Source organism: Gossypium hirsutum, chromosome A13 (assembly GCF_007990345.1).
Source record: "Gossypium hirsutum isolate 1008001.06 chromosome A13, Gossypium_hirsutum_v2.1, whole genome shotgun sequence".
Taxonomy (NCBI): domain Eukaryota; kingdom Viridiplantae; phylum Streptophyta; class Magnoliopsida; order Malvales; family Malvaceae; genus Gossypium; species Gossypium hirsutum.
In genome coordinates, this window is record NC_053436.1 from 104,434,063 (window position 1) to 104,445,764 (window position 11,702).

The following is an 11,702-nucleotide window of genomic DNA, read 5'->3' on the forward strand; positions in this document are numbered from 1 at the left end:
TGTAAATATCCTCTTCAAGTTCTCCATGCAAAAATACAGTTTTTACATCTAACTGCTTAAGCTCCAAATCATGCATGGCCACAATACCAAGCAAAACTCGAATCGAACTATGCTTCACAACTAGGGAGAACATATCTGTGAAGTCCACTCCTGGAATTTGACTGTAACCCTTTGCAACAAGTCTTGCTTTATATCTAGGTTCTTCAACTCCTGGAGTCCCTTCTTTCTTTTTAAACACCCATTTACAACGAACAGTCTTCTTACCTTTAGGAAGTTTTACAATATCCTATGTTTTGTTTTTGTGGAGTGATTCCATCTCCTCTTGCATAGCAAATATCCATTTTTCTGAGTCTTCACAGCTAATCGCCTCAGAATAATTAGATGGCTCTTGATTTGCATATATATCTTCAGCCACATTTAAAGCATAAGTAACTAAATCAGCTTCGGCATACTTCTTTAGAGGTTTAATTTCTCTTCTAGTTTTATTTTTGGCGATAGAGTATTGTGGTGAATAAGCAACTCTATTCTCAATTTTTGTACTGGCTTAAGGAGTTGACTCTGTATTAATCTGATGCTCCACCTACTCTTGATTTTCTTTATTTGAAGAGTCTTTAAGAGATAAGTTAGGTAGCATAGCAGTTTCATCAAAAACATCTCTGCTAATCACAACTTTTCTATTTTCAGGACACCATAACTTATACCCTTTGACACCAGTTTTATAACTAAGAAAAACGCATTTCATGGATCTCGGTTCCAATTTTCCATTATCAACATGAGCATACACAGGACACCTAAAAATCTTTAAATCAGAATAATTAGCAGGATTACCAGACCATACCTCTTGTGGAGTCTTTTTCTCAATGGCAACGGATGAAGATCAGTTGATTAAAAAACATGCAGTAGAGGCTGCTTCTGCCCAAAGCGACTTTGGTAAGTTGGCATTTGACAACATACTGCGAACCTTCTCCATGATCATTCTGTTTATTCGTTCTGCAACGCCATTTTGCTGTACAGTATAGCGAACTGTCAAGTGTCTCACGATCCCTTCTGACTTGCACAATCTATTAAACTCATCAGATCAAAACTCTAAACCATTGTCTGTGCGGAGGTATTTATTTGTTTTCCCGTTTGTTTTTCAACCATAATTTTCCAAGACTTAAATGCGGAAAACACATCGCTTTTCTTCTTCAGAAAGAACGCCCAAACTTTTCTGGAAAAATCATCAATAAAGGTTAGCATATAATTAGCTCCACCTCTCAAAGGCACTCTGGATGGCCCCCACAGATCAGAATGAATATACTCCAATGTTCCCTTCGTGTTATGGATTCCTCTGGTGAATCGAACTCTCTTTTGCTTCCCAAAAACACAGTGCTTACAAAAATTCAGTTTGCAAATTCCTTGCCCATCAAGAAGTCCGCTTTTACTTAATTCTGTCATGCCATTCTCACTCATATGCCCTAGGCGCATATGCCAAAGTTTAGTAATATCATCATCTGACAATGAAGAGGAAGCGACAATTGCATCACCAATAACAGTAGAACCCTGCAAAACATATAACTTAGCAATCTTTCTCTGCCATTTCATTACAACAAGGGAACCTTTGGAAATATTTAAAACCCCACTTTCAGCTGTGTATCTGTACCCTTTTAAATCAAGAGTACTCAACGAAATTAAATTTCTTTTCAATTTTGGAACATGTTGTACGTCACTAAGTGTTTTGACAACTCCATCAAACATCTTAACTTTAATTGTTCCAATACCTGTGATTTTACATGAAACATTATTTCTCATCAAAACAACACCTTCAGACACTGTTTCGTAAGTTGTAAACCAATCCCGATTGGGACTTATGTGGAAAATGCAGCCTGAATCAAGTATCCACTCCTCGCTTACTTTAGAATCGTTGACAGAAGCGACTAGAAGTTCACCATCGATGTAGTCTTCTACAACATCAGCTTCACCGAAATTTTCTGGTTGTTTTTCCTTTTGATTCGTAGCCTCCCTTTTAATCTTATTTTGTAGCTTATAGCATTCAGATTTAATGTGCCCTTTCTTCTTGCAGAAGTTACAAGTTTTACCTCTATTTGAAGACTTTGATCTACCCTTAAATTTACCGCGAGGATTCCGTTCCTGTGTCCTTCCACGATCATTATCAGCATTATGATCTTGTCTCCCACGAACAATAAGACCCTCTCCTTGAGAGTCGATTTTAATCACAAGATGTTTTATCTTATCATACGAGGTTAAAGAATCATAAACCTCATCAACTGTGAGAGACTCGCGGCTATATAAAATTGTGTCTCTAAAGGTTGAATAAGACGGAGGCAACGAACAAAGTAGAATCAACCCTAGATCTTCCTTATCATACTAAACATCATCATATCTTGAAAAATTTTGTTAGACAAATGCAGATGTAATTGTGTTAATGTCTTTCGATCTTTACGCTTCTTCTCTTCCTCTGTCAATGTCGAAGGCATCTTATCTATCCCTTACAGGGCTTTCTCTAGATCCATCTGCGCAAGAACTGCTTGCATCTTAATCTGCCACAACGCAAATCTGGTATTGCCATCCAACAGCGGAATTTCATACTTTAAAGACGCCATTACGTGATCGAGATAAATAACCCGGAAGCTCTGATATTAGTTTGTGAAAAATAAAATAAAATAAAATATAAAAAACACAAAGATTTTTACGTGAAAACCCTTTCGGGAAAAAACCACGGGTAGAGGAGAAGAAAATTTACTATGTCGAATTCCAATTGTTACAAGAGGAATAGAATATGTCTATTTATAGGCTTGTAAAGATTGAAACACCTTATTCTAATCAATATCAAATAGATAGAATTTAATAAGATTTAAAAAACCTTATTCTAAAATAAAATAAAAGAAGTGTAATTCTATATGGATTCTTCTTTTGTTTTATGTTACCACTGTATTTTATTTAAATAAGGATTCGGGTCACTTAATTCTAACATCAACTTAATGCAATTTGGTGAGTAGGTAAGCAGATTAAATAACCACAAAATTGAATAAATAATTAAAAAGATCGAAACAATTAAAGAGGAAATAAATTAATTAACTAAGAAATAAGATTCATCATTGTTCCAAGAAAATAGAGTTTAGTTCATAAAGAGTTGATAAAACCACACAAAAAGAGATTCAAAACAAACTTGCATCAATAAAAAAATAAAATCTAGAGAAAAAAATAGTTATAAAATTTACGTGGAGCGCTCCAGGTATCATTTTCTTCTTATCTTTACGAGTTTTTCTTGATGTAGGAGATTTGTTCTTTAGCCTTCAAACGATTTCTCCCTCTTTTCATCATTTTCTTTCTCTTAAATCCTATCACCGTTTTTTTAGGGGTTTTAATCGTGCTGCTCCACCACACGCAAAAATTGTAGTGGAGCAAACTTGCTTGTTGTCAAATTTTCTAAATTTAAGAGCATGCTCCACCGCACTTAATTAAATCTAGTGGAGCAGAAGATTTCTCTTCACTACTTAAAATGCTTAACCCTACCCCATATGTGTTTGTTATATGGCTAGCCCCTTTCCATCTTACTTTAATGGAATCATACCAAAAATTTACCCTGTCAAGGCCTATCACTTTGCTATTGATAGGAATCCTACTGTGTATTATTTGTCACTTGTGAAGTATACTAATCCATCATGAAAGGATATGTGGCTTAAGAACTGAATCTTAACACGTGAAAATAAGATCCTATGGCTCATTCCTCGCGTATTGGCAGAAAAACACTTGTTCAAGAAACATGTGATATATATATATTCATTCTATACACAATGATTTATTTTCGTCCCATATTCATTCCCCTTCTTTAGTTCCCTTCAACTCTACATCAACAATACATATGCACACGCTTTCAAAACATCAATTTCTTTAAGAAATCAATCATAGAAACTCTCAAAAACTTTAACAATTTTTTAAATTGATACATGAGCTAGCTAAATCAAATTCTCACGACCTCAAAAATATAAAAATTACAAAAAAAAGAGGGCTTAAATAGTTGACCAATTTGAGGACTGAAAGTTTAAGCTCTCAAAAGGTTTTCTCTTTTCTTTCCTTAGCAAATTTTGGTCATGGAAGATGAAAAGATGATAAAATTCTCTTTCTTTCCACAAATTTAACTATATATAGAAGTTTTGATCATTAATTAACTTAATTAATTATTAATCAAGCCTTAGTGCACAATCTATCATCATCTACTAACCCAATATGTAAAATGATTTGATTTCCATTTTAAACCTTTGGCTAATTGCAATTTAAATTTTTAAGTCTTTGCCTAATTAAAAATCTATAGGGATTGAACTTTTACAATTTAGTCCTTATACCTTAATTAACCACCAATTTAACAAAATTATTGGACCAAACTTTAATATATTTTTATAATAGGCTCGTAAATATCAAATACTAATATTTACTGGCCCAGTTTACGAAAATGGGATTCTAAAATCGTATTTTTTAGCATCACTGAAAATTAAGTTGTTACAACTCAATTCTAAACTTAAATCAAACAAGAATCCAACTCAAAAACATAAAGAATCCTAGGATCAAAGCTTTCTCCCTCTAGTTTGAAAATTGCTGAAAATGCAAGATTAAGGTTTGAAAACAATTTACTTTTATGAAAAAACAAAGATTGATTCAAGAAATCAAAAGTTCATCTCCTACTCCTTCTTCTTCCCTCCAAAACCAACATCAAAGTTAAAGAAAAATGTTGATTTCTTGATTGAGATATCTTGTTTATTGAAATTATTTCATGAAAAATGAACTCACCAATCTATAATCTTGTAGAGAAAATCAAGAGTTGATGAAAAGAGTTCAAAGAAATTTGAGAGAAATATTGGTATGGAAAAGAAAATGAAATCATAAAATAAACTAATTCTAATCATTCCCTTCATAGTGCTCAATTTACTATCTTGGGCTTCGTTTCTTTACCAATAAGGACCTTTCCTCATCTAAATCATTTTTATTAATTTTCATGCATTGGTCCCACTAATTTTACTAACCATACAATTTAGTCCATAGGTTTTAATTAGTAAACTCTCTATATTAATCTATTAATAATTCTAATTAATGCCTAATTAATAAAACTCTATTCCATTTATCCATTCTCAGAAACATTTTGGTTAAACTTCTCAAAATAGCTTGATTTAAGAAATCTGACCCAAAAATGAAATTCTCTGACATTAGTGAAACTCGGGGTATTACAAAGTGTCTAGCTCTAACACAAAATTAAAGTTCGTTGAGTTTGCCTATCAAATATTTGTTTGGTTGCAACAAGACATAGCAACTAGTAGTAGGAAAATAAAGTTGGACACCAAAAAATTATTCACGTAGTTCGAAAACTTCCTACATCTATAGTACTTTGCCAGAAAGTAATTACTATAACAAACAAATACAAGCTGTGGTTTAGGTTTAACTCTCTCACTAAATTGTAACCTCACTCTTATGCTTCGAACTAGATTACTCTCCCTCTAAGACTATTCTCTTGAACACTTAGTTGTAAATTGAAAAAACTCGTCAATTTCCTTACAATTTTGCACTCAAAGAAACAATTCCTATTTGAACAATTAAAGTGTTTTTCAATTCATACTTCTAACCTAAACAAGCTGTCTAATATATAAGAATAAAAGGCATGTTGAAATACAATCATTTAATTCCTCTAAAATAACCATTTAAATAGGTCTTTAATTGAAGAGTGTGGTCAAGAAATCTTCTTGTCATCGAACTCCTTTGAAGGATCAAATCTTCTATTTAAGGGAATTTCGATTGTTTGAAATTTTAAATTTAATCCTCACTTGATTTGATTCTTCCACATAAAGGCTTCACTAATGAGCTGATAACAGTTTACAAAAGTTAGCAATTAATGATCCAAACAATTTTAGCCAAAATATGCGAATCAAATAAGGCAAGTCACAATGTTGTCCAGCTTTTACTCAAGTTGCACCTTGCATCGTAACCGGCGCTAATACAATCACTAAGAAAAACACTAGAAACCACTTAAAGATGCAAGATAGTTGCTGAGCACAAGAAATTTCTCAATTCTGATTAACCTTGATATCATGCGCCGAGAGGATTTCTTTGACCCCTCCCGGTTGACTCCAGTTTTTGACATTTGATGTTAGAAGAGGTGATGTTTTGTAGATCCTATATCTTAATCCATACTACTTGGATTCCAGATTCAGATATAAGTGCTAGATGTTCTTATATGTACTACACGAGTATGTTCAGTCCTTTAAAGCTTGTCCATGTATTTGAAGAGTCGTTAGATAGTAATATCATTACACTCTTATTTTAATAAGTATTGACCATGGATACTTAAAGAAAAATGAAGATTGTACTTCCATTCAAAGAATAGTATACAAAATTAGTGCTTCAAGAATGTTTTGACATTTGAAAAGATTCGGTTGAACAGGCACTGGAAACCAACAGATTGTTCAAATTGGATCATCATGATTGACTAATGCCATATCTCAGAAGGATAAACTCTACTTCCGTAAAGACTTACGTGTCCAGTACCGTGTTGGCTTTGAGTGATGATGGAACTTTGAAGCCATTGGCGATTGAATTAAGTTTGCCACATCCAAAGGGGGATCAACATGGTGCTGTGAGCAAGGTTTATACACCTGCACAACATGGAGTTGAAGGCTCTTTATGGCAGCTAGCTAAAACCTACGTAGCTGTAAATGATTCTGGTGTTCATCAGCTCATAAGCCATTGGTAATGTATACCCGCCACTGAAGGCCAAGTATTATACGTTGGTTAACATTAAATTTGAGAAGTGGCGGTTCATGCATATGGCTTTAATTTGATTACAGGTTGAAAAACTCGTAGTAATTGAGCCATTTGTGATTGCAACAATCGGCAGCTCAGTGTGGTTCATCCAATTCATAAGCTTCTCCACCCTCACTTCCGTCACAATGTATATAAATGCAATAGTCCGGGGCATTCTGATTGATGCAGATGGATTTATTGAGTGCTCAGTATTCCCTGAAAAATATTGCATGGAATTAACGTCATTAAATTACAAGGATTGGAATTTGGTTGACCAGGCCCTCCACAGAGATCTCAAGAAAAGGTAAATCTAATAAATTCTGATAAATCCATTGGATATTGAAATGATATTCTTCCATTTTGCTTTATTCAGAAGGGTTGCAGTCGATGACAAGGATTCACCAAATGATCTGCGACTAGTGATAAAAGACTATCCATATGCTGTTGATGGATTAGAGATTTTATTTGCAATTGAAAATTGGGTAAGAGATTACTGTTCATTTTACTACAAGAACGATGAAATGGTTTAACAAGACCCTGAACTTCAAGCCTGGTGGAAGGAAGTCCAAAACGAGGGTCACGATGACAAGAAACATGAGCCATGGTGGCCTCAAATGCAGACACGCGAAGACCTCATAGATTCATGCACCATTATCATATGGATGGCTTCAGCTCTCCATGTTGCTATTGACTACGGCCAATATGCTTATGCAGGCCACCACCCTAACCATCCTACCATAACCCGCAGGTTCGTGCCTGAGAAGGGCACTCCCGAATACAACAAACTCAAGTCAAATCCTGACAAGGTTTACCTTCAAAGAATCACTGCTCAGGGGAAGACAGTGATCGCAACTTCTCTGATTTAACTTTTGTCAAGGCATTCGTCGGATGAGGCTTATCTAGGACAAAGAGACGCACCTGAATGGACATCTGATGGAACACCGTTTAAAGCTTGGAACTCGGAAACAAGCTTTTGGAGATTGAGGAAAGAATTGTGCAGATGAACAATGACAAGAAAAATAAGAATTGCATCCGTCCTGTTAATGTGCCCTACACGTTGCTCTATCCTACAAGTGAAGCTCGAATTACAGGCAAGGGAATTCCAAACAATGTCACAATCTAATGATTTAAATGCAACCAATTAGTTCTATTTAAGGTGATTGATACTTGTGATTAGTTTGTATTGCACGTGAATTTATCAAATCCTTATACCGTAAATTGTCATGTGAAACAGAGGATCTACTACCACAAAAGATGCAACCTGCCTGCAACAATATGCCACGCATAGAGCTTTGAAGAGATTAAGAAATGAATTCAAAAACAACCCAAAATACTCCGGATTAAAGCATCGACCTACATAAAAATGAAGCCTAGAACTTGGAGAAGTTGAAAGTGAATATACATAGACATGATATCAATCGAATGAACTCAAAACATTAATTGTAATAACATCCATACTTGATCAAAACCATTAAGTAACAAGCTTAGCATCAAATCCTTAAACTTACAAGAAAAACCAACTCATCTTGAAGCACAAAGACAAAAAAGAAAAAGAAAAAAAAAGATGAAATTCAGACCAATATCTCAAAGATAAAAAAAAAAAGAACCCATATTCAAAGCAATTGTGTAGCAAATCAATCACCCTTCTTCCTGAAAGAGCATCCCTCAGTGAGTCTAGCTCGACCTCCAGTCGGCTGGCAAAGGACAGTCTGACAGTTACCACATACCACCACAGTTTGAGAGTGGCTAAACACAGTTGTTCTGTCGAAAAACAAGAATGTAAATGTAATGAATTCCATCTATATTAATGTACTCTCGTTCCAAAGCATGTGCTCCATACATATTTGGACATAAGTATAAAAATATGATACACTAAAATACTAAATATATAATAAAAAAATTATAAACCATTCTCATTTCCAAAACTTAACAGACTAAATATTGTTACATGAATAAAGAAGAATCAAATTATACAAAGACTTACATGTTGAAGCAGCCTTGGCATTTGACATCCTTCACAGAGAGTGAAAGAACAAAGTTAACCCCCCCGACATAACATATTTATATGAAAAAGATAAGACATAGATCACAAAGAAAAAGGTTTTAACAAATTACCATGAAGAAAGAATTGGGGGACTGAACGAGACGCTTGAGCTTGTGCTTCTTCTTCTCAAGTTCTGCTGGAGGATTCAACAAATCGATATCGTTTTGGAGAACCTAATAATTTCAAACATCCGCGAATCAGGTTCTATTATAAAAACAACAAAACAATATAGTCAGAAGAAACCAAGCAAGAGCTTTAACAGACCATTTTCGCTTGGCTTGCTAGATGTTTCAAGTGCAACGTGTAAACCCTCGAAGCTTGCTAGGCGGCAGAGGTGAAGGAGGAGGCAACCAACTGCCTATGTGATGTTTTATATGTAGATTGGTTGACCTAAGTCGGTTAAGACAGAAAACCCAGTAAAACCCAAGGTTTAAAACATTAGCCCAAATTTTTTCCAACACTAATTTCGGATTTATGTTTCAGCCCAGTCTTGTTCTAGCAATTGGGTTTTCGGCCTTGGGGAACTCTGAGAGATGGATTGGATTCATCATCTTAATTATGATCATGTTTAATTTTTTGTAAATACTTCTTAATTCTTTGTTAATTTTGAAGTTAAGAAATTAGTCCTCTTAAAAAATAAATAGTAGTTTAGCCTAGCATTTAATTACGTTAACAATTTTTTTAAAATTTATCATAATTTAACAATAATAAAATTAAATTTAAATAGCGTGTCAACTATTTAGATAATTTTTTCGCTTAATTACTATCTAAAAAAAATTTTGAGTTCATTTGAATTAAAACCTAGGAAAAATATCATCGATATCCTTCCATAGTAGAAGTAATTAAAAAAGACATGTGTTTCATATGTAGATATGTCTAAAAGCAATTAATGCAGTGGTTAGTCTAGTAGCAATTGGTTAGACCACTTCAAATAGTTGTATCAATTGGTAGAACATGAGGCGACCTATCAATGACTCTCTATTGGGAACAACCCATAAGCAATCTTTTGTTAGATACCCTTTGTAGTGACCCTTCCCATAATCATCTGGAGTTAACCTTCCGAGTATCCTACATGATCCACTTTAGAAACGATTCGCTATTGATCCTTCATGGGAACCATTGAGAGACCAATAAGGCACAACAACCTCATACAGATCCAGTAAGGAGAATGTCAAAGTAAGACTGTATACTACCACATATGACAACAATTGACCTATAAGGACCTTGCCACCTAACTGACCATAGAGGCAAACCTACCATTCGTATTATCGATTACGTGGCACACCATACAGGAGGACACTCTCCTATATATACCCAAAGTAGGGCCAAGTCAAGTTTAAATACTGTCAAACTCGAGCTTGAGCTCGACTCAAAATTTGGAATACTTAACTCGAGCTTAATTGAATGTCTATGTTTAAGCTCGAGCTCAACTCAAGATATAATCGAGGTACTCAAGCTCGAACTCATTAACCTCATTTACCAATATTTGTACTCAAGCTTGATCTTGGGCTTGACTTAATAATTAAGCTTAGGGTTAATAATATATATTAAGGGCAATAACATAATTTAGTCATATAAAATATGAAAAGCTCAATAAGACTTGCAACCCGTTCGAGTCAAGTATTACTAGGCTCAAATTCCACTCGATCGGTAGCTCGAGCTACTCAAGCTCAAGCTCAAGCTCAGCTCAATAATTACTGAATTGAGTTCGAATATTTTTTTAGCTGAACTCAAGCAGCTTAGGAGAATCAATGTCTCATTTACACCCCTACCCAGAACACAAAAGGCAAATGATCTCTTTCCTCTCAAGAAAACCTAAGTACCTTACCTTATTGCTTAATTATCGTATTCTTAATTTTCCCCATCTACAACCTCTTATTCTAGCTCGTTGCTTATCCTAGGTGAATTGGCCACCCTATCTCCACCATCATCTCCTTATTGTAAACTCTCTTGTTGAAATCTTGTACCAAAAATTGGTGCTATAAGTATGAACCAAACTACCATTGCATATTCTTCTATTGTTGTCCTTGAAAATGTTGCAAACCAAAACCCAAGCACAAAAATAACAGCCTCCCCAAGTCACTCAACAACCACTTCTTAACCTTATCTAGCAACAAAGTACGCAGCACTAATTCAACCTTTATCGGGCATCTCCTCCACTACCTCACGTGATAACCCACACTAATCCTTCATATTACCAATTCCCACTTCCACCCTAATGGTATGCCCAACCTCCTCAAGGCAACATTAGTGTCCCTCCCAATGAGGAAACCTCCCAAAACCCCAACTTCAACTCCCAATAGTTCATTAAGATGCAAGAGAAAATAAGGCTTCTTAAAATTCAATTTTTAGAGCAACAATAGATTTATCAGAAACAATAAGAGCTTCAACGCCTATTGAGCTAAAAGAATTCAAGGAATAAGCATATTACAAAAAAAGCTCAAATCTAGTAGAAACCCTTCTAGAACCAACCACCCGGCCTAGGAGGAGGAAACCGCCAGTCCTTCCTCTAAAGGCATAGGAACTAACGCTTACCAAACAACCCTCAAGGTAACCTCCACCTAGCAGACTCTCAAAGCGAGGCCCCTCATAACCAAGATGTTTCCTTGGAGGAGCAAATGCTAGCACTAAGAAGAGAGTTATTATAGGAATTTTGAAGTGTTAAATCTAATGAAACCTCTTAGAGTTATGCCAGTGAACCCCTTTCAATGCAAGTCTTAACCCACAACTTATCATCAACCTTCAAGTTCCCCAAAGCTTCTTATGGGTCAAAGAGACCTTGAGGACCACTTGACTCACTACAATAACCATATGAACATTTTGGGGGCCTTAGATGCAATCAAGTGTAGGGTGTTCTCTATGACCCCTA

The 11,702-nt window shown here is 35.1% G+C and overlaps 1 protein-coding gene and 1 pseudogene across 1 annotated transcript; one reads left to right on the forward strand and one right to left on the reverse strand.

Moving 5' to 3' along the window:
* The first annotated feature begins 6,148 nt into the window (after nt 1-6,148).
* LOC107894444 (probable linoleate 9S-lipoxygenase 5) lies at nt 6,149-7,912 on the forward strand (annotated as a pseudogene).
* A 300-nt stretch (nt 7,913-8,212) lies between these two features.
* LOC107893279 (40S ribosomal protein S27-2) lies at nt 8,213-9,273 on the reverse strand. The gene is made up of 4 exons (XM_016818220.2): nt 9,098-9,273; nt 8,905-9,006; nt 8,774-8,802; nt 8,213-8,550 (listed from the first exon to the last, which is right to left on the reverse strand). The coding sequence occupies exons 1-4, from the start codon at nt 9,098-9,100 to the stop codon at nt 8,424-8,426; spliced, it is 261 nt and encodes an 86-aa protein (XP_016673709.1). The 5' UTR covers nt 9,101-9,273; the 3' UTR covers nt 8,213-8,423.
* Nucleotides 9,274-11,702: the final 2,429 nt, after the last annotated feature.

Coding starts and splice junctions, on each gene's coding strand:
- LOC107893279 (XM_016818220.2), bottom strand. Junction 8,803..8,904: donor CCCCCAATTCTTTCTTCATG/GTAATTTGTTAA, acceptor CTCTCTGTGAAG/GATGTCAAATGCCAAGGCTG. Junction 8,551..8,773: donor TGCCAAGGCTGCTTCAACAT/GTAAGTCTTTGT, acceptor GTTTTTCGACAG/AACAACTGTGTTTAGCCACT.